The sequence below is a fragment of the Thamnophis elegans genome, chromosome 14 (assembly GCF_009769535.1).
Source record: "Thamnophis elegans isolate rThaEle1 chromosome 14, rThaEle1.pri, whole genome shotgun sequence".
Classification (NCBI taxonomy): domain Eukaryota; kingdom Metazoa; phylum Chordata; class Lepidosauria; order Squamata; family Colubridae; genus Thamnophis; species Thamnophis elegans.
This window is the reverse complement of record NC_045554.1, coordinates 42952936-42980449: the sequence shown is the minus strand read 5'-3', so window position 1 is coordinate 42980449 and position 27514 is coordinate 42952936. Positions and strand designations below refer to the sequence as shown.

The 27514-nt window shown below is 43.2% G+C and overlaps 1 protein-coding gene across 1 annotated transcript in view; it reads right to left on the bottom strand.

Annotated features, from left to right (window-relative positions):
• The window catches only part of NKD1 (NKD inhibitor of WNT signaling pathway 1), a 159256-nt gene that overhangs the window by 18313 nt on the left and 113429 nt on the right, over nt 1-27514 (bottom strand). Inside the window, exon 7 of the mRNA XM_032231142.1 lies at nt 16952-17009. Coding sequence (XP_032087033.1) covers nt 16952-17009 — 58 coding nt within the window. The remainder of the gene's footprint in view (nt 1-16951; nt 17010-27514) is intronic.

Genomic DNA, 27514 nt, shown 5'->3' with positions numbered 1-27514 from the left:
GAATGTTTCCTTCCTGCCTTCCTTACAGGATTAGCCCTGTAAAGTGGGAAAAAACAAAAGATTTCTTCCAACAACCGGTTCTCCAAACTGCTTAGAAAGTTACCAACCGGTTCTCCCGGATAGGTGCGAACTGGCTGAATCCCACCACTGGTGTATCGGTGATTTGTCAGAGTGCCAGGTTTCTAGGAATTCCCTGGCCTCTGTTTATTAATTGTCCTGGCTGGTCTCAACTCCAGATATAAACTTTTCCATAAATGGGAAAGGCATCACCGTTTGTGTAACACAGATCTATTTCTTTAAAGCCCCTTTCAAAAGCAACTTCAGATGGACAGCTATATGAATCTTTTTAAAAAAAATACGTACATATGTAAATAAACAGGCTGTCTAGGATAAAAGATCATTGCATCAGTCAAACTGCTCCGTCATTGGTGTAGATAGTATAGGGAGAAAAAAATATCAAAGGATTGCATTTTTGGCCCCGGGCGAACAAATTTTGTTTTAACACGCGTTTAACTGAAATACAGAAAATTTAAGTGCTTTTAGGCAATATGCCTTTCAGCTGTCTGTCTCTGTGCATAAGAAGCAGTATAGGACAATTAAAGAGATCGGTTCGCATCTCTCACACGGACAATAGAGAAGCAATGCGCTGAAAGAAAAGTCTTTAAAATGAAATGCGAACAATGGTCGGGAAGAATTAAAACTGGCAGCGCCACAAGCCAAGAAAAACCACGAGGCAAAATGCTAGGGATTCAGCTGCGCACCGTGTGACCTTCCACCCCAAATCCTCGCCAACAATATTACATTTGTCTAGGCGAGATTGCTATCTGAAATGAACGGGAGATCATCAAGGATCGTAGTTTTCATCTCAGAGCACTTCAAAACAGATCCGTGGGCAAGATCACTTCTGGGGGCAGGGGAAAGAGATATCTTATTTCCAGACATGTGCACGTAATGAACGCAAATGCATTTGGGAGACCAAAACGCCAGGTTTGCAATTGCAAAATGACATTAACTTTATTCTTATAGGGATAACTATGCATTAAATGGAGCGACAGGAAGGTGTCCCTACTCAGAATTGAACTGCGGGATCCTTGGTGCTCTCTGAGCTTTGCAGTTTGCATGCAGATGTTTCGTTACCCAACGAGGCATTATCATCAGTGCTGTACAAATCATCATCATCAAGCAGTGATGATGTTATGCAGTCAGGTAATAAAACGTCTGCAAGAAAACCATCAAGTCCAGAGAGCACAAAGCCCTATTAGACTACATTGCTTTCAATATGCCCGAAATCCTTGATAAAATCCTTTGCGTGTGTTGTTTTACAACACTTTTAACGATGCCCTCAAATCAACTCTTTCTAGATCATTCAGACAAGCGGCGTCTTTTTTTCACTCTTTGGAATTCACTTCTAGTCTTTCTCTGTCCATATGCACATGCCTGCACAGACTATTTACTCAACATGTATGTGTTCTGACCGAGGCTTCCCAAGAGCATACAGCAAACTCCTGGTTCCGACCAAAACCCCTTTTATTAACTGACTGTGAATTCTGCTCATTCACGTCCAGCAAAGTCTTTCAAGGGAGGATTTACAATAACAGACCTTATCTGGTTTGGAGAGCTGCCAGGCTGATATCTGACAAACTTGGCACGGAGTCTTAACCAATTAAGTGAACTGATCGTCTCCTGCAAACTCCACTCCCCTTTCTCTCCTCTTTTATTTCCTCTGGGAGGGGCCATTCATCGTCCACCAGGGGCCTTACTTCCAAGTCGACCCATGTTCTCTAGCTGTTCCCTTCATCTGGCAACTCTGCACATGCGCACACTGGGAACAGGCTCCAGCTGTTCTTCTGCCTCACTGATGTCTGACTCTAAAGGCAGCTGAAGAGCTGAGTTGGCACAGTGGTTAGGGTGCAGTACTTCAGGCCACTTCAGCTGACTGTTATCTGCAGTTCAGCGGTTCTAATCTCACCGGCTCAAGGTTGACTCAGCCTTCCATCCTTCCCAGGTGGGTGAAATGAGGACCCAGACTGTGGGGGCAATATGCTGACTCTGTAAACCGCTTAGAGAGGGCTGAAACCCTATGAAGCGGTATATAAGTCTAACTGCTATTGCTATTGCTATTGATAATTGGCCTACAGCCCTGGCCCCCTCTCTGCCTCTGTTGTAACTTCAAATGGCCACTAGGTGAACTGTTATAAGTCAAGGCCTACCTGTACTCCCAGAAAGGCAGAGAATGTGAAGAGAAGGAGGTCCACGCTATCTACAATCAGATTCCGGACCTTTCTTTTACTTGCTTGAGGGTGTTTGAAGATGAAGAAAAACTGAAGATGAATTAGCTTGTTCCACCAAGTTTTTTTTTCAAAGGAAAATTTTGGAAAACAAATACTTGAGACACTTAATTTGGGGCATAGTTAGCTGATGTATTAAATTCTTGTTTAAGAATCCTGCTTTTTTTTGGGGGGGGGGTGTTACTAAAACCTGCCTAAACAAACCCAAATCAGTAGACAGTTTTTACTCCTGAGTCCAGAAAAGCAAGGGGGGGGGGGGGAAGAAACTATCATACCATCTAAAACTAAGTCTTTTTGTTCTCCTTTTCAGTTGGAAGGAGGATTACATCTTACCATCTCTGCTGGTAATTAGGAAGTGTGTGCCACCAACACCACAGCACAATGTTCCTTTTCTGTCCGAAACTGGAAAGGCAACAAAGGGAAGGGGGCTGAGAAATATTACATTTCAAACGCCGTGAAACCGTACTCTTCCATTAAAAGGAAACTAATTGGTACAAGGATACTTCCAGATATCTGTTGCCGAGATCGGTTAATTAATAACATCTATTTGTAAGTAGAGAACCAGGCTCAAGAGAAGGGTGGGAACAGAGAAAAGACAGTTCCGTGACTGTCTTCTCCATCTGCATTCTGTATTTTTGAGTTGCGCCTGAAGTTATAACGACACCAACTTTGGTAGACTGTTACAGGCAGTTCTTGATTTACAACCTCTTGTTTGGGCACCAATGGTGTAGTGGCTCAGGCATCGTGCTAGAAATGGGTGGACTTGGGCCAGTCCCTCTCTCTAAGCCCTAAGGAAGAGACTACGGCCAACCACTTCTGAAGAAATGGTCCTCATAGTTAGGACTATTGCATTCTCCTCCCAGTTATGTGTATATTGCAGTGGTGGGATTCAAATAATTTACCAACCAGTTCTCTGCCCTAATGAACGGCTGGGAGGCAGGGCTCAGTGGTCATGTGGGCATGTGGGCATGGCCAACTCAATGTCATTCAGGTCAATGGGCGCTTCACCTTAGTTGTTACAATGGTAATAATTGCATTCTCCTCCCAGTTATGTGATCAAATTGATCACAAAATTCTAGCATCCTTTGGTCACGGAATCACTATCTTCCCAACCGGCTTCTGACCAGGAAAGTCAACGAATGAAAGCCAGGTTCACTTAATGACCGTATGATTCGCTTTATAAACCCGGCGATTCACTTAAGAACCATGGTATAAAAAGGTATCATAAGATCAGGCACAGGTCCTTCTTAGCAGTGGGAATTTTGATCCCACTTTTTAGGCGTTTGGTTGAGAACGACGTTAAGTCAAGGGAGCTTGAATTTTTTTAATCCAGCAAATTCTTCCAAGCAGGACAAACTGAGGAAAAAATAATTACCTCAGGTTTATTCCTATGGTGGCATATTGCAAAAAGAAGAAGAAGAAGAAGAAGAAGAAGAAGAAGAAGAAGAAGAAGAAGAAGAAGAAGAAGAAGAAGAAGAAGAAGAAGAAGAAGAAGAAGAAGAAGAACAAGAACAAGAAGAACAAGAAGAACAAGAAGAACAGGAACAAGAACAACAAGAACAAGAACAAGAAGGGCAACCTTGACAAATCAGCTCTTTGTGATTTTGTCTTGTCACACCTGGGCACAAACAGTCTTCTAAAATTCTTCAATTGTACAGTTTGCTTCAATTTCTCCAAGGAAGAAGGGGCAAAAAAAATCTCCAATCATTTCCCAAGGATAGGATGTCTCCTTCAAGATGGCGGTCTCATTCCTTCTGTCCTTCAGAGAGAAATGGACCTTTGGGAATTATTGGGAATCTAAGAAGCTGAGGAAGCTAGATTTTTCCCCTCAGAGCATCCAAAAGTAAAACATGATTTTCTTTGTAGGGCCTTGGCATGTGGTACGAACTCAACCGTTAGTGGCTTTGTGCAAGATTGCTACACTTGGTTAAGCCAACTGTGGCTTGGTGTGCTAGGTGAACACTGCCAAGTTGAACTGTGGAAAATACACCACGATTAAGCATTATGCCTCCACAAAACCGCTTCTTTATTCATCTCTGTGCTACCCAGGCCAATATGGCCACCATCTCCCATGGCAACCATCTGCATGGCGGATAGCACACTAGCCTTCAACCACCTCTGACCATTCTGTCAGTTGACCATCCTAACTAGCTGATTTCTCACCCTCAACTTTCTCAATCGGAATAATTGATTTGACTGGACAGTCAGAAGACGACAAGTGGAATCACATAAGACAAGGCATGAAGAATTAATAACGTTCTCTCTGTTTGCACTGATCATTAATTCAACCACAGTAACCCACGTTTTAACTTTTAGAGCCCCTAAATCTTTTTTCCCCCTTCCTTCAAACATGCTCAGGAAAAAAAAAAAAAAAGAAAAATTGACAGATATCGCCAAACCATATGGCAGCTCTAAACTGCTATTAGCTCGCAATTATATCACTTCAATACCAGCCCAGGCACCTCGCTTAATTTTTTTTTTGCACTAAATAGCTTGATGAATTTATATAGCAGACAATCGTTTCTCTTTCTAATTAGTGGCCTGGCTGGTAACGTTTCATCAACAGCAGCGGCTAGATTAAATGCCATACTTAACCATCTTCACCTAACCTACTTTGATGTTCACTTTTCCAAGCTTCAGAATACCTTTTGGATGGAGATCAGACAGCATTAAACAGAATTACTAATTAATTAAGCAAAGTTAAATTCTAAACACTGTTTGTTCTGTTAGCCAAAAGCCTCAACAGAACAGGCTTTTCCCATCTCTGCTAAGATCAAAGGATATGTGTATATATATATATATTTCCCTCTATCCTAACCCTCCCCGCTCATCCTTCTCCTTCGAAAGTTAGCAAGTTCAGTTTAGAAGGAACAGAAGATAAAAAATGCTCTAGCAATATGTACAGAGGAGCCTTTTTTAAAATTAAAAAAAAAACCCCACACGGTTCCAAATTACTGCCTCATAAAAGAAGACACACAGCTTCCATTGGGTCTCATGACCTGGGCTCCAGATGACTACTAAGGGTGCAAAAGACTCCTAAAAACAGGGGGGGGAAACCACCTCAGGGAGATCAGCAGATGAGGGCGAGGAGAAGGCAGTTTTTATAGCTCATGGAAAGGAGGAGCAAACCCAGAAATAGGTTATGGAACATTAGCTCGAGCAGCAGACGGTAAAATGCCTGGAGACTGGTAGACTTTGGAGAAAAGTCCCAGAAAAACGTCCCCAAATATAGGCAGGTTGAAGAAACAGGTGGAATGGGACTTAATTTAGTTCTGCTGGCATTTAAGCTTCAATTAATGATAGGTAGCATGCAGGGGTGGGTTTCTCGCCCCGTTCCAACCGGCTCGGTTGGAACGGGGCCAGCGGCATCCTCGTGCACGCGGGCAGTGCACACATGCGTACTAGTGTCTGTGCGATGCTCCAGCTGCTCCTGGAGGATCGCGCAGGCGCTGTATGTGTCCTGCGCATGCGTGGAAGCGCAGAACTCGTCAAAACCAGGTAAGAAACGCGGGCGGGTGGGTGGACCCTTCGGCGTTCCCGGAAGTTACTTACTTCCAGGTTCGCCGACCAACCGGTTCGCGGGGACCGCTGCGAACCGCCTGAAACCCACCCCTGGTAGCATGGTTACTTGTCAAGTACTGGGTAATCTTTCCTTGCTATCATACAAGTGGCACTCAAAGATTTGGGGTGGGGTCCATACAGATATCTGTTTATGAAGCTCTCCTACAACAGAGCTCCTCCTTTAAGCAGTTCATTCACCAATAGAGAAATGGCACCGATAGAAGAGAACATTTGTCATTCAGAGTAGAATTGTGGGGTCCTTGGTGCTCTCTGAGCTGGGTGGCTTTCTTACAGATGTTTCATGACCCAACTCGGTAACATCATCAGTGCTAAAAGGGAGTGGGGTTTTGCACTGTTGTTGTTACCTAGTTGGGTAACGAAGCGTCTACAAGAAAACCGCCAAGCTTAGAGGGCATCAAGGACCCCAATAGAGAAATGGCTCACACCAGCGTACCAAAGAAACACAACAGAGTCCATATTCAGCTATGTGTGATTGTGATAGCCTATCAGGAGATACATAATGGATTTCCTAATCTCTCCCACCATTGGCTGTGTTTAACCTTGCTTGGCCTTCTCCAGTGGCTCACGATTTTGTTAACTCCTACTGCTAACAAAAAGGGATCTGTGCTGACCTGAGAAACCATAAATCACAATCTTTGTACCAAAAACCCTCTTTTATTTATACGGCTGTGAATTATGGTCATTCACAAGCCGCAAGGCTTCACAAACAGTCTGTGAAGATTCCGACAGATGTCTGCTTGAGTTGCCACAGTCTTTCAGGGGAATGTTGATAAACACCCACCTTATCTCCCTTGGAAGGCTGCAAGAGATCTAACTGCCAAATGCAGAGCAAGGCCAAACTTAGCACAAAGTCAAACAGAACTTCTCAAAGCTTGAACCAACCAGATGAACTAATTGCTTCCTGCAAAAGCTCACGTCCCGTTCGCTCCTCTTTTATGTCTTATGGGAAGGGCCAATCATCTCCAAGCCTTACTCCTGAGTCGACCCTGTTTTCTTAATTGTTCTTGCCTTCTGGCAGCTCTGCACATGTACACACTGGGAAGAGGCTCCCTCTGTTCTTCTGCTTCGCTGATGTCAGACTCAGGAGGCTCTGGAGCAGTGGTGGGTTTCAAAAATTGTTGGAACCTACTCTGTGGGTGTGGCCTCCTTTGTGGGAGTGGCTTGCCACCCATGTGACCAGATGGGAGTGGCTTGCTGCCCATGTGACCAGATGGGAGTGGCTTGCCGCCCATGTGACCGGAAATTTATAATTATGAAATTATGAATTTAGTACTTAGGTCGGTCCAAGTAACTGTTCAAAAGTTAGTGGTTAGAAGCAATTGTAAAGCAAGATATGGAATTAAAACCAGAAATATTTTGTTGGCTATTTGAAAGGGAGTATAATATATATTTAATTTTATACATGTTAGCTGGAATTGTGTTTGCACAACAGTGGAGAAACAGAGATATGTAAATGAATAAATATTACAATGTGCAGGAATAAATAAATTGACAATTAAAATCAAATACTTTTTCACGTGGGATTGGTTTTAGCAATTGCCAACTAATGGAAACAGAAATTAGGAATCCAAAAGTATGAAAGAAAACACCAATTATGTAAGGAAAGGTCCCTAAAATGTATAAGGAAATATTACTAGATCATTATTAATGCATAGATAACTGTGGGACATTACACACCCACCAGTGGTGAGTTTCAAAAAATTTTGGAACCTCTTCTGTAGGTGTGGCCTGCTTTCCGGGTCCACTGGTGGAACCTCTTCTAACCGGTTCGGTAGATTTGACGAACCGGTTCTACCGAATAGGTGCGAACTGGTAGGAACCCACCTCTGCTCTGGAGGTAGCTAATATTTACCAGATGGCATTGGCCTCTTCTCTGCCTCCGACACAGAGCCCCCGTCCAAGCCTTCCCCAAATTCCAAGACTGGCCCATGTTCCTCCCCAACCTTCTCACTGTCCGACTCTGCTGCCAGCTCCACAGGCCACCGGCGGGCCACAACAGGATCAAGAAAAATGCAACAGAGAGAGGAAATTCAGCCACAGAATAAAACACAAATTGCTGCTTTGTCCCCAGAGTTGCTCAATGCTTATATGGGTTTGCAGTTTCCAGAGTCAAGTTCTTTTTCTTCCTTAACCCCTCCAATTTTTTTTTTTACATATTTCTGTTGCCATCATCATGTTTTTTTTTTAATTTCATTTTTGATTTTCAGAGGGAGGTTGTCTGGTGATCCCTTTAGGGTTCTTTTATTTTGAAGTTCCCAAGGAAAATCTACACAACACTAATTTAAATGAAGGTTGTGCGTAGGTAATATCATTAATAATGCAGACTTTGATCCCAACCAGTCTCTTGGCTAACTTAGATGTGCCACAAAAAAAAAAAAAAACACCCTCCCACATTTGCCATGATAACAAGAGCTCTGAAAAACGCCAAGATGATGGAATAATCATATCACCCTTTTCATCAAAATTGCTTCCCATGGGGAAAGCTGTCAGTGTGATCTTCACGTAGCTCATCGTAAAGAAATAATGCTGTGGAGACCAATTTTGAGTGTCCTTCTGGTTGCTGTGAACCAGTGGTGGGATTCAGCCAGTTCGCACCTATTCGGTAGAACCGGTTGGTAACTTTCTAAGCAGTTCGGAGAACCGGTTGTTGGAAGAAATCTCCTTTTGTTTTTTCCCACTTTACAGGGCTAATCCTATAAGGAAGACAGGAAGGAAACATTGTGGTGTTGTTTCTAGTCTCATCTTTATTGTCCTGCTTACAGAAACTGCCTCTCCAGTTAACCCTTATTACCATTGTAACAACTAAGGTGAAGTGCCCATCAACCTGAGTGACATTGACCTAGTCACACCCACATGATCACATGACCACCGAGCCCCACCTACCCAGCTGCTCATTAGGGCAGAGAACTGGTTGGTAAATTATTTGAATCCCACCACTGCTGTGAACCAACCATACAACCCATGGTCCTGCAAACGAATGTAAACATATTGTGTTTAAATATGTAAAAATAACATATCATCCTGGACTGGTGCTCTAAACATCTCCATCTCTTCTTTAAAAAATGCAGCACAAAGTTCACATATATTGTATAAAATCTTATCATCATATTCAGTGGGATGGTGTCCTTCACTCTTCACTCATTCAATATATGTGCCACCTTATTTTTATGTGGGCTATCATATCGGTATTTTAATTATGAAAACAAAATATATTGATATGCTGTCTCACTTTCCACCCAACCTGAAAAATATTATCATTTATTTTTATATCATCGTTATGGTGCGTTTCCATTGTAGTGAAGACTCATTGCTCACGCCAAAGGGGAAGATATGAAGGCTGTTTAAACACCTTAAAAAGTCTTCCCCAATAATGACCCATCTCCTTTCATATTCATTTTAAAAGACCCAGCTTCTATAGCAAGCTAAATTTCAATGTATGTACTTTATGCTACCACATTTTCCTAGACTGCAAGTTCTAGATTTAGCATTCTAGATCTTCCTTACTAAACAAGGGAGTGAAATCCCGATTGTGTTCAGGATTTCAGCAATATCCTTGTTGTTGTTGTTGTTAGTTGCTAAGTCGTGTCCAGCCTATCGCAACCCCGTGGACGACGTTCCTCCAGGCCTTCCTGTCCTCTACCATCCCCCGGAGTCCATTTAAGCTCATGTCTACTGCTTTGATGACTCCATCCAGTCACCTCATTCTCTGACGTCCCTTTCTTCTTTTGCCCTCCATCTTTCCCAGCATTAGACTCTTCTCCAGTGAGTCCTTCCTTCTCATTAGGTGGCCAAAGTATTGGAGTTTCCTCTTCAGGATCTGGCCTTCTAAAGAGCAGTCAGGGTTGATCTCCTCTAGGACTGGTTGGATGGCCCTGCAGTCCAAGGGACTTGCAGGAGTCTTCTCCAGCACCAGAGTTCAAAGTTCCCCAGCACCATCCTTATTCCCCCACAAGAATATGTTGAGATCGTTAGGAAAGATTTGCTCTAAATCAGTTTTCCCCAGTCAGGATCTGTCTAAATGTGAGGGTCCATATTCCAGAATCCTTAACCAGCATTGTGAAGTCCAAGTTATCAGATCTACAGAAGAGGTTCCAAAATTTTTTGAAACCCACCACTGGTCGTTGGATATAATTATTCTACACTATCATGCTCATATTTATAAAACTCAGTGCCTCTGTGAAAGGTAAGGATGACGACTGCGTTTGTGGTGCAATCGGAACATTGCGTGTGTTGAAGTTGTTTTAACGCAAACCAAAGATGCCTTTAAAAAACAAATTTACATCCTATTCTTATGCATGCCAGTGCTGTGCGTGCGGTAATTTAAGGTGGTTCTCACAAGTGTCGTCGGCATCTTCATATCCAGTCACATGGGCAGCAAGCCACTCCCATCCGGTCACATGGGTGGCAAGCCACTCCCACAAAGGAGGCCACACCCACAGAGTAGGTTCGAACAATTTTTGAAACCCACCACTGGCCCACTAGTAGGCGTTCCAGCTTTCATGGTGGGTGGTAGGGGTTTTGTCCGATACTGAAGGACTTTCCTTTTCTAAAATTTAATTGACTAAAAAAAAAAATTCATAGCATTATTTAAAAACATTTTCATTAGGTTTTCATAAAATCACCATTACTGTGGAGCCGGAGGGCGGTTAGAAAATTTGACTACTAACAGAGATACAAAAATGGGCGGTAGGTATAAAAAGGTTGACTACCCATGGCATAGACATTTAACCCATTGGCTTTAAATTTACTATCTTCTTTTCACTCACAGACTAATAGCGGTTCCATTAAAATTTAGAGGGGGGGGGAAATATAAGGTGTGGGGGAAGAAAGTTTGACTCCAAATAAATGCTAGATTGTCATTTTTTCCCCTCTTCATAGGAAAATAAAGCTAATTTGTACGATGACTACGAGGTCTGGATATGATTGAGATGGAACATCTGTTCAAGGAGAATGGAAAATAACCCCCCCCTCCTCCTCCCCCACCCCACTAAAAATACATCTCTATTTTCCACCCCTTCTTCTCAAACTTAAAACATGTGATGAAATCCCCGAAGCGACTTCAGAACTATAAAAGTCACTTCAGTATCTGAAGCAAGTCAGAGAAATTCCACCATTCCTGCTGAGTTTTTATGAAGAGCAGATTTTAAGAGGATGAAGGGGGTGGAAAGCTATAATCTGTCTAGGTAACAAAGGCTACCTTATTCTCTGCTTGTTGAGTAAAACTGAGGAGGATTTTTTTTTTCTCTCTTTCCCGCAGCTACCCAGAGAAAAATAAGGTTGAAACACACAATAAAGTCCCTGACAGTTTTCAATGCTCTTCAAGCTAGGACCTCAAGCTGGCTGGAGCTCTTTCTCTCCCCACACCCTCCTCTTTGCCTCTTTTCTGCCCCACGTTTGCTGTTAGCATTATTTGCTACAGTTTCCCCCAAGAACAATGGGGTTGTTGTGTCTGAAAACATTCAGCCCCCCCCGGGGGGGCTTCCAGAATTTAACCAAGCCATATGAACATTATGAAAAGACAGCTTGCAAGTTCTCCTCTCCAATTAATTCTTGATTTTTCTCCCCCATTGGGGACAGAAAAGAGGGCTCCATAAATGCATTAATGCGTGCATGTAGATCCCCCCCCCTTTAGTAGATTCTTGACTTAGATTTTACAAACTCACTGCTACCCCTCCACCACCACCAACCCAGATTAGAGAAACTGGTTGGTTTACGTTGTCCTTCTCAGAAATACATAGAGATGGCAGAAGATGTTTTGCTCAAGACTCCAAATAAAAGGCTCCTGGGAGTCCCTTGGACTGCAAGGCGATCCAAACGGTCAGTCCTAGAGGAGATCAACCCTGACTGCTCTTTAGAAGGCCAGATCCTGAAGAGGAAACTCAAATACTTTGGCCACCTGATGAGAAGGAAGGACTCCCTGGAGAAGAGCCTCATGCTGGGAACGATGGAGGGCAAAAGAAGAAGGGGACGACAGAGAATGAGGTGGCTGGATGGAGTCACTGAAGAGGTTGGCGTGATCTTAAATGGACTCCAGAGGATGGTAGAGGATAGGAAGGCCTGGAAGAACATTGTCCATGAGGTCGCGATGGGTCGGACACAACTAACAACAACAACAACAACAAGGGTTGGCTTGATCTGGGTTTAGCACCAGAGAGAAATGACTAGAGATGTAGCTGCTCTCTGGGGAAACAAGATGGTGTCCTTTTTTACAACTAAGTACTCTGGTGAAGAACAGATGGGGTGTTCCAATGGGAGGAGCAGTCCTAGAGGAGATCAATCCTGACTGCTTTTTAGAAGGCCAGATCCTGAAGAGGAAACTCAAATCCTTTGGCCACCTAATGAGAAGGAAGGACTCCCTGGAGAAGAGCCTCATGCTGGGAATGAATGGAGGGCAAAAGAAGAAGGGGATGACAGAGAAGGAGGTGGCTGGATGGAGTCACCAAACATGGACCAGTCCTGGAATCTGGGGAAGGCTCTGATGAGGGCTCTGTGTCGGAGGCAGAGAGGGAGCCAGGGACATCTGACAGTTATCAGCTGCCTTCAGAGTCAGACATCAGTGAGGCAGAAGAACAGCTGGAGCCTGTTCCCAGTGTGCGCATGCGCAGAGTTGCCAGACGAAGGGAACAGCTAAAGAACAGGGGTCAACTTGGGAGTAAGGCCAAAGGTAGACGATGAAGGGCCCTTCCCAGAGGAAATAAAAGAGGAGCGAAGGGGAGGGGAGTTTGCAGGAGACCATTAGTTCACTTCATTGGTTCATGACTCTCCGAGACTCCTTGCCAAGTTTTGCAGATATCAGCCTGGCAGCTCTCCAAGCCAGATAAGGTCTGTGACTGTAAATCCTCTCTTGAAAGACTTTGCTGGAGGTGAATGAGCAGAATTCACAGTAGATTAATAAAAGGGTTTTTTGTCGGGACAAGGGGTGTGCTTCAGGTCAGAACAAGTACGTAGGATAAAAGAAGACACCCCCTTTAAAAAATAAAACCAGTTGTCCCAAAAATACTAGGACTCCCAAGGCTAAAATAATAATAATAATAATAATAATAATCAAACCAGACAGAAGTTAAATTAGGCAGTGATAGTCAAGAGTATTTCTATCTTCCTGCTAGAGGATAAACAAAATAACTCAGCTGTAGCTTAGCCTCTTGTCAAAATCTCAAAACTGAGTCAACAACCTGTTCTTGTGGCTTAGAGCTTTGATGTTGATTTTTGTTCTTGCCACATTTTTTTTTAAAAGGACTCATGCAACAATCCTTTTACCAAAGACAATCTTAATCCCAGAATCCAGAGCCTTTCGCTGTTGACTGGTTAAGCCAGTGAAGAAGAAAAGGATTTGATTAAGCCTTGCAATGCAACCTTGGAAATTAAATCCAGTATCTTTTTTTTTTTTTGGACTAAGTAGAGAGGGTTGTTTTTTTTATTAGTATTTTGGCTGCTGGCGCTTACTGTGGGTAACTCCATAAAGTGTGAGAAGTAACAGATCCAATTTGGAACAAAATCACTGAATTTTACAGCTTATCTAATGGGGGCTTTGTCTGGTCCCTGTAGCTCTTCTATATCTTCTCAGATGAAGCATCCCTAGGACACCAGATGGTCTAAATCTTTGGGAAGCAAAATATCCAAAAATACTTTGGGGGCTGACCATAAAGGCAAGAAATCACAGATCCAATAAGATCAGCTACATTGTCCACTAAAACATAAGATTGAAGGAACCTTGGAGGTCTTTTAGTCCAATCCCCTGCCTATGGCGGAGGAGGAGGCCCCATTCTATTCTATTCTGCTCTAATTCTATTCTGCTCTAATGCTATTCTATTCTTGATCTGTTCTGTTCTATTCTATTCCTATTTCTATTCTATTTCTATTCTATTCCTCTCCATTCTAGTCTATTCTGCTCTAATTCTATTCTGTTCTATATTCTATTCTTCTCCTGTCCTATCTCCATTCCATTCTATTCTATTCTATTCCTATTTCTATTTCTACTCTGTTCCCCTCCATTCTATTCTATTCTGTTCTATATTCTATTCTTCTCCTGTCCTATCTCCATTCCATTCTATTCTATTCTATGGATAGTGCTGAACAAGGTATCCATCCATACAAGAAGAAAAGAAAACTAGAACATGAGAACGCAAGTATCAACCTATCTCACAACTACAGGAGAAACTAAGAAAGTTTTTTTTTAAAAAAAAACCCTCTTCCAAGGTAAAATCTGAATCTGCTTTCTTGGAGCAAGCAACAGTGAGAACCGATCTTCTGTGTGCAGAAAGAAAAGATATCAAACAAAGAGATTTCTAATGCATAAGAAGCAGCTCTACAGCTGCTGCAGATATGTCCCGAATGTTATGCTCGTCTTAATGGGAGCTTTGTTGGCTCGGTTTCAGGTCACAATATTTTTCTTTTCGTTATAGATTTAGTGTTAAAACATTGAACTGCAGGGAAAATGGAGAGGAAAAGTGAATGTTGAAATGCAAAAATAGGACCAGACAAGAGAGAGGCAGAGGGAAGGGAAGAGAGAAGGGAAGGGGGAAGGGAAAGGGTGGAAAAGGGTAAGAAGGGAAGGGGTGGGGAGGGGAGGGGAGGAGAGGAGAGGAAAGATAGGGAAGGGAAAGGAAAGGAAAGGAAAAAGGATCCACTCTTGAAATATTCTTCCAACTTTTTAAAGAAGTATGAGAGATAGCCAAGATAGATAGCTGGATGGACGGACGGATGGACGGACAGACAGACAGACAGACAGATAGATAATCTATCTGATAGATAGATATTATATACAGACAGATAGATTATAGATAGATGATAGAGAGGGAGAGAGATGTCACATGATAGACAGATAAACAGATATGATATATGACAAATAGATGATAGATAGATAGATAGATAGATAGATAGATAGATAGATAGATAGGTAGGTAGGTAGGTAGGTAGGTAGGTAGGTAGGTAGGTAGGTAGGTAGGTAGGTAGGTAGGTAGGTAGGTAGGTAGGTAGGTAGGTAGGCAGGCAGGCAGGCAGGCAGGCAGGCAGGCAGGCAGGCAGGCAGGCAGACAGACAGACAATGGATTCTACACCCCAACCCAAACGGAGCATCTCCAAGGAGTTCATGGAGGCAAAATGAGGGGAAATGCAAAAGAAAAACAAATGATTAAAATGCAATTATATACCTTTCAATTTCTTAAAACATATACTTGAAAACTCAAAGGGGATTGGGAGGGGGGCATCCCTCCCTCTATCACATTCGCACAGCAACAGCCTAAGCAAAGAAACGGGTTTTTTTTTTTTTTTTTAGGAAGGTGCCTGAAAGTTATGAAAACAGACACTTCTCAAAGATTAGGAAGACAAAAGACACGGTTGGCAGAGAGAAACTCCGTAATGAGCAAACTCCGATAATGAGGCAGGGGATTGCATATAAAATGGGCCTCCTGAAAACCAAGGTGGTTGTCAGGATGCCTGCGGAGGAGGAACTGAACTTGGCAAATGAGTAAAATAAAACAAAATAAAATAAAAGGAGCAGAAAAGCTAGGAATCTTCCTGTTTCCTTGCTTCCCCACCCCAAAAACAACTCGGCGAGCGATGATTATATTCAATGCCCGCCCAATGCGGCAGAAATGAAGAAAGAAATGAGAAGAGGGAGAAGAATGAGCAGAACAAGAGATGGAAGGATTCCACTACAGGTAGTCCTCAACTTACGGCAGTGACTTATGACCGTTTTTTACACTTACGACCGTCACTTGATTTACATTCGGATGCTTGATAACTGGTTTATATTTATGATGATTTCGGTGTCCCGCGGTGTCCCTTTTGTGACGTTCTTTTTCCCCCAAAAAATATACTTTTTTTATTTTTCATTTTCATAACATATAATCACATGTATATTATTACATAGCCAATATCATATTGTATTAAGTAGTAATTACATCAGTTCCTCTTACCATCAACTCCCAGAAAGATAAAAACCCATTATTAGCTCTTCTGCTCTCCATACACCTCTTTCTTCTGCCTCTCTCCTACCTCCTTTCTTCCCTCCATCATCCTTTTCTACTCTACTTCCCCTTCCTTTCTCCTTCTCCTCTCTCTTCATTCCACTCCTCCTCCTTATCCTCCTCATCTTCCCCCCTTACCCTCTCTCCTATCCTTCTCTTCTTATCTTTCTTCTCTCCTTTGTTTCCCACTCTTCCTCTCATTCACTTGGTGTATTTCAGCTTCTGAGCAAACTCCATTCTATGTTGATGGTATTTATGCTTCCATATCAATATACTTAACATAGTTTTGAAAAATAAATAAATAAGAGAAGACAGTATACATGTGCAATCATATTACTTTAAAATCTAACACCCCTCGTCAAGTCTAATATACATCCCTCCCTCCCCCCTCCAGCCTTCCCTCCCCTGACTTCCCAGAACCCATACACGGTATAAATCTTTAACAAAAACAGTCTAAAATATATTTGAAAAAAGAATAGACAATTGATAACATCTTTAAATTGAACTTAGCTAATCCTAAACCTTTCGTGACATTCTAACAAGCAAAGTCTACGTGGTTACAAATTGCCCATAGGATTCAATGAGCCGAGGTGGCGCAGTGGTTAGCGTGCAGTACGGCAGGCCACTTCAACTGACTGTTATCTGCAGTTCAGCGGTTCTAATCTCACCGGCTCAAGGTTGACTCAGCCTTCCATCCTTCCGAGGTGGGTGAAATGAGGACCCGGATTGTTGGGGGCGATATGCTGACTCTGTAAACCGCTTAGAGAGGGCTGAAAGCCCTATGAAGTGGTATATAAGTCTAACTGCTATTGCTATTGCTATTGCTATTCAAACAAGAATTCAATTTTTAAAAAGGAAGCCCATGGACAGTGAGGAGATCGAAAGGGCAAAATGAACAAAGAAATACAAATACATTATTATTTTTTCTTTTTAAATGACTAAGACTTGGAACCAAAAATATTAGAAAGTGGGCCAGGTGACAAGCAGGATATTTCTTTGCCCCTCTCCCCAATGCCTGCTGATCAACGTACTGAACATCCTTGTGGTTGGGGGGGGGGAAGCAAATTAAGAGAAACATTGTTTGCTTTTTTAGGTATGTATAAAAAAAATCACCTTCGAGATGAAAATGTTCGTTCTCAAACGCCTCCCTGAAAATTTCACCAGCTGCCTCCTGTACGGGGAAAGAAAGAAAAAAGACTTCTTTTAGTTTATTTCGTATAAAAAATAATAATAATATTTTTATTTGGCACTTACATGAATCAATCACAAAACCAGCGCCCAGTAGAAAGTCAACACTGTTCGTGGAATTTCTTTCTTTAAATCCATAGATGCTTTAATTTTATCTTCTTCTACAGCTTGACCTTTGAAATAGATTTCCTCTCCATTCAATAATTATAGTCAAATAAAAATGGAGGTATAAGGGTAGCATGTATAAATATTTGAGTTAAAATACTTGAGTTAATATGAATTATGCTAGATGACTGTGGAAGAGATGCATGAAAACCTTTTGTAACCAACTGGTACACTTTCTACAGTATGTAAAGAAGGAAGATTTTATGTGTTGTGTTTGTTTTGAAAATAAAAAAAATCTATTTTAAAAAAAGTCAACGCTGTGTCTATAAAACTACAGTCCCTCAGCTTCACAACCATCAAAAGGGACAACGGGGCTGGAAAAAGTGACTTAGAGCCAGTCCTCGCACTTATGACTGGCACTAGATCTTCACAGTCACAAAATTCAGGCACTTGGCAACTGAAATATATGTATACACGTGGCAGGTGTACTGAGTCAAGTGATCACCTTCTAGAACCTTCCCAACAATGTCCATGAGGAAAGATAGAATAGAATAGAATGGAATGGAATGGAATAGAATAGAATAGAATAGAATAGAATGGAGTGGAATGGAGCGGAGCGGAGCAGAGCAGAACAGAACAGAAGAGAATGGAGTGGAGTGGAGTGGAGTGGAGTGGAGAGGAGCTGAATGGAGTGGAGTAGAGTAGAGTAGAGTAGAGTAGAATAGAATAGAATAGAATAGAATAGAATAGAATGGAATGGAATGGAATGGAATGGAATGGAATGGAAAGGAGTGGAGTGGAGTTGAATGGAATGGAGTGGAGTGGAGAGGAGCAGAACAGAGTATAATGAGTGGAGTGGAGTAGAATGGAATGGAATGAATGGAATGGGGTGGACTGGAGTGGAGTGGAGTGGAGAGGAGTGGAGTGGAGTAGAGTAGAATAGAATGGAATACAATGGAGTGGAGTTGAATGGAGTGGAGTGGAGTGGAGAGGAGCGGAACAGAGTAGAGTAGAGTGGAGTGGAGTGGAGTGGAATGGAGTGGAGTAGAATGGAATGGGTGGACTGGAGTGGAGTGGAGAGGAGCAAAACGGAGTGGAGTGGAGTGGAGTGGAGTGGAGTAGAGTAGAGTAGAGTAGAGTAGAGTAGAATAGAATAGAATGGAGTGGAATAGAATGGAATAGAGTGGAGTGGAGTGGAGTGGAGTAGAGTAGAGTAGAATAGAATAGAATGGAGTGGAATAGAATGGAATAGAGTGGAGTGGAGAGGAGAGAAACAGAGTGGAGTAGAGTGGAGTGGAGTGGAGTGGAGTGGAATAGAATAGAATAGAATAGAATAGAATAGAATAGAATTCTTTATTGTCATTTGGAATCAGCATACATTAAAATGAAATTACATTGTATATCACTGCGTGATTGATTTAAAAATTGCAGTGATTCATTTAACAACCGTGGCAGAAAAAGCCATCATAAATGTGGCCGCAACTCACTTAACCACTGGCTTAGCAGTGGGAAGTGTGGTTGTGGGTCCAAGTGCGGTTGTATGTTGACAACTACAACTTAAGTATCTATAAATATTTAACCCAACATGCTATCTAAATGTTTACTGCTTAGGGTGGTGATGATGATGACGAAGAAGAAGAAGAAGAAGAAGAAGAAGAAGAAGAAGAAGAAGAAGAAGAAGAAGAAGAGGAGGAGGAGGAGGAGGAGGAGGAGGAGGAGGAGGAGGAGGAGGAGGAGGAGGAGGAGGAGGAGGAAGAGGAAGAAGAAGAAGAAGAAGAAGAAGAAGAAGAAGAAGAAGAAGAAGAAGAAGAAGAAGTAGTAGTAGTATTATTTAAATGTATTTGGCCACCCAATTCCAATGGATTCCTTTTTCCTATTTTTACCTCACAACAACCCTGGAAGGTAGATATCTGGCCCAAATTCATCCATGTCGTTTCTAAGGTTGAATGGAGATTCAGACTGGATTTCTACTGTCCCAATTCTGACATCTGGGCTTTGAAAAATTAGCAGCTTTGCCCAGACATTTTCTAAATACAATCCCAAAACTGAGCCTCAAAACCAGCCCCTTAAATTCCAAAACTGAGCCTTAAAATCGGCCCCTATTAAGGCTCTTTACTGAGCCTTAAAACCAGTAAAGAAGTTTTTTTTCCAAAAAAAAAAAAGTTTTTTTAAAGTACACCTTTACTGTACATTTTTATAAGACCGTGACCTTTTTTTAAAAAAAATATGCAAACAATTCATTTAAAATCCTTTTAAAAGCACGTCCGCATTGGTAATGTATGGTAATAATATGGAGTACGGGTGGCATGGTAATTTGGATAAAAATAAAAGAGTTTCTAGAGGGGAATGAAAATTATTATTTTTTTCAATTTGTTTCCCTTTTTTAAAGAAAAATTGCACATGCTCTCCTCAGCCCTCCGAGCATTGGTTTATGTTTATCATTCCCCATTTCTGTCCTCGTTAGTTATTTGTTTAACTGAGCTGATAATTATTGACAATTCAGGCTTCGCTTCTTAAATTTTCTCTCCTTGGGGTGGTTATTATAACGAGAACTTCCAAATAGCTGTTTTGTTGATTTCTGCAAGAGCATCAATACGCTTATTAATAGCCTATTAACCGAATGTTCTTTTCTAAAACCGAGCATGCTAATCTTTGTGCCTTTCAGAGCCACCGCTGGGTAACTGGAGTGCATCAGCTGTCAATTAAAATTTTGCTCTCTGTGGTGCCTGTCTGATTATGCCATGCTTCATCTGAGACAGGCTGGCATTTATTTCACAGAACCATGTGTGTGCAGACAGACAGAATTTTCTTCTTCTTCTTCTTCTTCTTCTTCTTCTTCTTCTTCTTCTTCTTCTTCTTCTTCTTCTTCTTCTTCTTCTCCTCCTCCTCCTCCTCCTCCTCCTCCTCCTCCTCCTCCTCCTCCCCTTTCTCCTCCTCCTTTCCCCCTTTCTCATTCTCCTCCTCCTCTTCTTTCTCCTTCTCCTTTTCCCCTTTCTCCTCCTCCTTCCCTTTCTCTGTCTTCTTCTTCCCTTGCTCCTCCTCCTTCTCTTTCTTCTTCTCCCCTCCTCCTCCTTTCCTTTCTCCTCCTCCTCTTTTTTCCCTTTCTCCTCCTCCTCCTCTTTCCCTTTCTCCTTCTCTTTCTCCTCCCCTTTCTCCTTCTCCTTCTCCCCTCCCCTCCATTCTCCTTCTCCTCTCCTTCCCTTTCTCCTTCTCTTTCTCCTCCTCCTTCTTCCCTTTCTCCTTCTCTTTTTTCTTTTCTTCTTCTTCTTCTTCTTCTTCTTCTTCTCCTCCTCCTCCTCCTCCTCCTTTTCCTCCTCCTCTTTTGCTTCTGTTCTTGCTCTCCTCCTCCTCCTCTTTCCTTTTCTCCCCCACTTCCCCTCCTCTTTTGCTTCTACTGCTTTTCTTCTTCTCCTCCTCCTCCTTCTTCCTCGCCTCTTCCTTCCTCTTCTCCCCTCCCTTCCCCCACCTCCTGCTCCTTCTTCCTCTTCCCCTTCTCCCTCTTTCCTCTTCTTCCCCTTCTTCTCCTGTTTTGCTTCTACTGTTTTTCTTCTTCCTCCCCTTCTCATTATTCCTCTCCTCCTCCTCCCTCTTCCTCTTCCCCCTCCCCCACTTCCTCCTCCGTCCTCTTCCCCTTCTCCCTCTCTTTCTTTTTTCTTCTTCCTCCTCCTCCTCATCCTCTAGATGCTCTGACTGGATTGCCAGATGTTCAAACTTGTTGATGCTGTTGTGATTATTATTGTTGTTGTTGTTGTTATTATTGTTATTATTATTCCAAGACCCAAGGAAGAAAGATTCACTTCTCCAGGCATAGGGACATAAGAACATTCTTACTATTGCTTTTAAAACAGCCCCAGAGAGAAAACATCAGTCTCTTTGCAAAGATAACCCCAGAACGGATTCCAAGGAGAAAATAATCACATAGATTTTCCAAGGAAATCCAGGAAAGGGGGCTAAAGGTCACCCAAACCCCTTTAGGAAGCCAGGTATCAGCTCTGAAAGAGGGGTAGAAAGATTGCCCTTGCCACCGCAGTTCCTCTCCAAGGATGTTGCATTAAAATCTGACAAATTTTGAGACAGGACAGTAGTAATTGCAATCCAATACAACTGGAGAAATGTTTGCCAAACTCGACAACTTTTAAGATCTCTGGACTTCAGCTCCCAGGATTCCGTAGCCATCTGGCTGGAGATTTCTGGGAGTTGAAATCCACAAATCTGAAACTTGCCAGGGTTGACAGACTCTACTAACCTGGAGAATAATTGGAGCAGGTAAACTCCATCTAACAATAACCAAATCTCAGTTCTAATTTGGAAAACGAGGGCAGTGCGTTTATTTTGAAGTTAGAATACATTTATTCCAAATACATTTATTTCACTCTTCACTTGCCTTAAGAGGACAGTAATTGTGAGAAGCCCCCGTTCTCCCTATGCTAGCAACAGGGGGGTGAAGCATCTTTCCTTAAAAAGCAGCTTAAGCCCAGGGGAATTTTTATTCTAGAAGAAAAATGACAGCTAAGGAAGGGTCATCAATGTGAAAAAATAAGCACAGCATCACCAGAGATTTTGTGTGTGTGTGTGTGTGTGTGTGTGTGTCTATGTGTGTGTGTGTGCATATACATATATGTATCTATGTGTGTGTGTGTGGCATGGTCTAGAGGTGGAGCTCTCCCCTCACAATGTGGAGGCTGTGAGTTCAATTCTAGGGAGCAGTAGATATTTCTTTCTCTGGGCACAATGAGTTAATGTTTGCTGCGAACTCCCTATAGGCATCAGGAAGAGCATTCGGCTAGTAAATCCTCGTGTTTCCTTCAGTCACCCTGACTCCATCCCAATACAGGGGATTGCAGGCCCATTAAAAGGAATACCTGTCCCTCTCTCCCTCCTCCCTTCTCTCTCTCTCTCTCTCTCTCTCTCTGTGTGTGTATGTGTATGTGTATGTGTCTGTGTGTCTGTGTGTGTCTGTGTATTGTCCATCCATGTCTTCTAATTGAACCCAAAACGGACCAGTTAACGGGACCATTTGCTCAGGAAAGACCCAGAAAACTATTTCTTGCAAATCCCATCTCTCCAAATGACAATTTATATAGCCGAAAGAGACTCAGACAAACTGAAAGTCATTCACAGCTATGAGTTGGGGCGGATGATCCTTATGAACCCTTAGTCATAGTTTGTACTCAGCTTTTATTCCAAAGATCTCAAAATTGGAAGCCATTGGCCCATGTTTTCTCCTTCTCACAGCCACCACAAGGCAGATTGTGATAAGAGAACGAATCACTTGCTTCCCACATCCTGTTAACCTTTCGTAGGGTTGACTATGGTGCTGGAGAAGACTCTTGCGAGTCCCTTGGACTACAAGGCGATCCAACTGGTCAGAGGAGATCAACTGATTGCTCTTCAGAAGGCCAGATCCTGAAGAGGAAACTCAAAGACTTTGGCCACCTAATGAGAAGGAAGGACTCCCTGGAGAAGAGCCTCATGCTGGGAAAGATGGAGGGCAGAAGAAGAAGAAGGGGACGACAGAGAATGAGGTGGCTGGATGGAGTCACCGAAGCAGTTGGTATGAGCTTAAATGAGGATGGTAGAGGACAGGAAGGCCTGGAGGAACATTGTCCATGGAGTCATGATGGGTCAGACACGACTTCGCAACTAACAACGACAACAACAAGGGTTGGCTTGATCTGGGCTTAGCCCTTGAGAGAAATGACTAGAGATGTAGCTGCTCTCTGGGGAAACAAGACAAGTGTCCTTTTTTACAACTATGTGCTCTGGTGAAGAACAGATGGGATGTTCTGATGGGAGGAGCACCAGGGAGCTTGAGAGAAGACCACAACTGTTTTAAGCCTTTCCTTGGCAGCCTTCAAGACCCCGGACCCCACCCTATTCCAGCCCTGCCAGTTCTAATCCAGCCTGCCTCCCAACAGGTGCCCTGCCATGGTTTTATCCTGGTCAATTGTCACTGCAAATAAACAAACCTTCCCTGGAGAAATGAGAAATCCTGTTGGCCCCATAACCAAAACACAGGTGTAGGACTTTTAGGATTGTTGTTGGGGGCAATATGCTGACTCTGTAAAACCGCTTAGAGAGGGTTGAAAGCCCTATGAAGCGGTATATAAGTCTAACTGCTATTGCTACTGCTATTGCTACTAGGGAACTAACACAACTCTATAAATCTGTCAGCAGAAGGTGTGGGAAGAACAGAAGGCTTGCATTGGCTCAAAGACTGGACTTGAAATTCTCTGGATCTCCTTTCCCACCAAGAATTACAAGTATGTCATCCATCCATCCAACCATCCATTCTTTCTTTCTTTCTCTTCCTTCCTTTTTTCCTCTTTCTTCCTTTCTTCCTTCTTTCTTCCTTTCTTTCTTTCTTCCTTCCTTTCTTACCTTCCTTCCTCAGTCCCTTCTCTTTCTCCTTTCCTTTCCCCCTTCCATTTCCTTCTCTTTTCTTTTCTTTCTTGGATTTCAATTCGAAATTTAAAATGAAGATGAGGGAGGGAGGGAAGGATGGAAGGAAGGAGGGAAAGAAGGAAAGATAAAATGGAGAGAGAGAAAAAGAAAGAAAAGCAGTCTCCTTCCCCTGGAGTGGGGAGGGAATGGAGATTTTACAGTATCCTTCCCCTGCGATGGCCACCAAGCCACGCCCACCAAGCCATGCCCACCAAGCCATGCCACAGAACTGATAGTAAAAATTTTTGAATCCCACCATTGTATGTCAGGCAAGAGCTCAACAAAAATCCAAAACACACACACACACACACACACACACACACACACACACATTTCGAAGCGGAGCACACCCACATTCAGAAAGGCTACCAGGGACCAGTCTTCTCTGTGAATTTCCTTAAAAGCAACCACATCAAAGCTCCAGGATTTTGCCAACCCCAATTCCCCTATTCTCCCACTTTTAAAACCAAGGCTTCCTACTAGAAAATTTAATATCTTTGCACAGTCTCCCCACTCTGTGTATTTTCCTTCAACAGCCTCTTCTTTTTTTTTTTTTTTTGTCTTGAAACTGTTCTCTTAAAAGCTAACAGATGTTAACGCCACGAAGAGGGGGGAGAAAAAAAAATCGTGCCTGCATAACTCATTAAAGCTTATATATTCCAAGAATTCTTGTAATTCAGGAATCACTGGAGGTCTGATGAGGGTGGGAGGGAGGGGAGAGAAAGGATAGAGACCTAGAGAGAAAAAGGCCCCTAAATACAGTCTGAAAGAATGTAAAATCATTTGCTCGGAGTAACAGAGACGCCGGAGGAGAACGACTAATAATTCTTCAAACAGGTTTTGCAGTTTCCTTCCAACTACGGCGTGTAATTCAGGTAAAGTCCTCAGTGTATGACCACAAGTGACCCCCAAATTCCTGTCGCCAAGCGAGACCGTGGTTAAAGTGAGATTTGCCTCCTTTTTCGACCTTTTTTGCCACAGTTGTCAAGGGAACCGCTGTAGTTATTCAATGAGTCACGCCGTTGTTAAGTGAATCTGGCTTCCCCATTGATTTTATAGCAATAGCAATAGCAGTTAGACTTATATACCGCTTCATAGGGCTTTCAGCCCTCTCTGAGCGGTTTACAGAGCCAGCATATCGCCCCCAAACAATCTGGGTCCTCATTTTACCCACCTCGGAAGGCTGGAAGGCTGAGTCAACCTTGAGCCGGTGAGATTAGAACCGCCGAACTGCAGATAACAGTCAGCTGAAGTGGCCTGCAGTACTGCACCCTAACCACTGCGCCACCTTGGCTCTCGGTTTTGCTGGTCAGAAGGTCACCAAAGGGGGCACCACGTGACTCTGGGACACTGCGACCGTCATAAAAATGAGTCAGTTGCCCTTAGGAAACTTACAGGAACTTACTGGGATATGTTTTATTTTAAGCAAAACTTTATATTCCTCGGTTTTACTTCTAAACCTCAGTAGGGTTTATGACATTATACATTTCCTTTGACAAAAATGTTTATCCTTCTCTAAGCTTCATGAACCTACGGCTATCACAGTGAGGAAACAATAAATCATAGTTTATCATGCCACAAGAGCCGAGGTGGCGCAGTGGTTAGAGTGCAGTACTGCAACCACTTCAGCTGACCGTTATCTGCAGTTCGGCGGTTCAAATCTCACCGGCTCAGGGTTGACTCAGCCTTCCATCCTTCCAAGGTGGGTGAAATGAGGACCCAGACTGTGGGGGCGATATGCTGACTCTGTAAACTGCTTATATACCGCCCTATGAAGCGGTATATAAGTCTAACTGCTATTGCTATTGCTATTCCCTCTGCTTGGAAAGTCTATGCTCCTAGTCCTCAGTGAGGTGCTTCTGCTGAGCCTCCTTCTCAGTCAGATGCAATTTGAACTGAGCTCTTTTGCCAAGTCTTTCTCCTGGCGGCTGCTTAGCTCCAACAACTGCTTCCTGTTGGGGCTCTAAGGAGCCCGGGCGGGCAGGCGAGGAATAGCTGGCAGGGGAGGGGCACATAGAGCCTGGAGAGACACCCCTCAATGTGAGTGACATCAAGTTGGCCACGCCCATTCAGTCACATGACCACCTAGCCACGCCCACCCAGCTGGTCATTAGGCAGATCATATTAGTGGTCAACGGGATTTAAAATCATGAATTTGGTGGCCCCTGAAATCCAAACGTTTGGGGACCCCTAACCTGGAGGACTAAGAATCTTCATAGACCTAATTACAATACAATACAACAGCAGAGTGGGAATGGACCTTAGAGGTCTTCTAGTCCAAGCCCCTGCCTGGGCAGGAAACCCAATACAACTCCAGACAAATAGCTATCCAACATCTTCTTAAAGACTTCCAGTGTGGGGCATTCACAACTTCTGGAGGCAACTTCTGTTCCACTGATTAATTGTTCTCACTGTCAGGAAATTTCTCCTCAGATCTAGGTTGCTATTCTAAATTCGGTTCTAAATTCTTTAATTGAAAGACTAATTTAATTTAACTGAAAGACTAAGACGTGCAAAAAGCCTTCCTAAATTTTCACGAAAAGCATTTTAGGCTTTTAGCAATACAATTTGGGATGAACGCCCTTTGAATGGTGTGGAATAAGAATGGATTTCCAGGGGGGGGGGGAAACTGCAGACTACAGGAAACCATTTGCACCACTCAGGTGACCCTGAGGACACAGGTAAAGCTCCAAGTCCTTCAGCCACCTTCTAAAAGGATGCAAAGGACCAGCTGTCTGCAAGGAATTCCCCCACCATCCAGTCAGAGCTGAAGAAGCTTCTTGATGAGAAGTGCAATATCTTCATGAAATACAAAATCCAAGTTGCCTCTTGAAAAAGCACTTGAGGACAGCCATGTCCTGGAGGACTGAGAATCTCCATATACCCAACTCTTTAATCAAAAGACTAAGATGTGCAAAGGGTTAGGTTCATATTTTTCAGATGTGCCATGAAAGCATCCCCCCCACTCCGCCTCTCCTCTCTGGTTGGGCTCAAAGTTCCAAGACCCAACCAGCAGGAACTTTGATGGTGCTTAGAGAGAGAAAAAAAGAAGGGAGAAAAATAGCAATTAGATTACATCGGTATCCCAGTAGGAGGCTTATCAAACTGCAGAGACTTCTGTCTCCTGTCCTGAGGTGGCTCAATCTTCCCCTTGAAATCGTGGGAATTGCCTACACGAAAGCTCGAGGATCAAGCCCGTTTCTCACGAGAGACCTTCAAACAGCAGGGTTCAGAGTCACCCGTGACCTCAATCAACATCATCCTTTCGACTTGGCGCCTGCCCTACCTTTGGAGACATATAAAAGGCTCCTCTCCACCCACCCACCCACCCCTCCCCAAATAACTGTTGTGGAGAGGGAGGCGGGGAAGGAAAAGGATGAAGCCAGCTACAATGCCAGCACTGTTCAACTAAAACCTCTCTCTCCCTCTGAACCTCGGAGTCTCTGCCTTGCATTGAGGGCGACCACAAGCCCTGATCAAAGATGCAGAACGTTGAAAGGCACCTCTGGGTCAATCAATCCCAAACTGGCTAAATCGCAGCATTCTTCTGCTTTCTCCTAGTAGGCCCTGGCTGCTCCTTCATCGGTTTCCTACTAGAGAAAGCAATGCCATGAAGTAATGCTTTGAGGGAAGATCTCTTAGGAGGTGTAGACATTTAGATGGAACTCAACCTCCAAACTGGCACCGATTGACATTGTCACATTCCCAACAGCGTTCTTTGGGGTCCCAGGGTGACCAACTCTACCTTGCAAAACTCTCTAGAGATTTGCAGCAACCATCACAAGTTGTCCTGAATGTGGCCCTCAGATCAAAACAGAGTGGTACATTTTGACCAGTGGTAGGATTCAGCCGGTTCGCACCTATTCGGGGGAGAACCAGTTGGTAACTTTCTAAGCAGTTCGGAGAACCAGTTGTTGGAAGAAATCTCCTTTTGTTTCT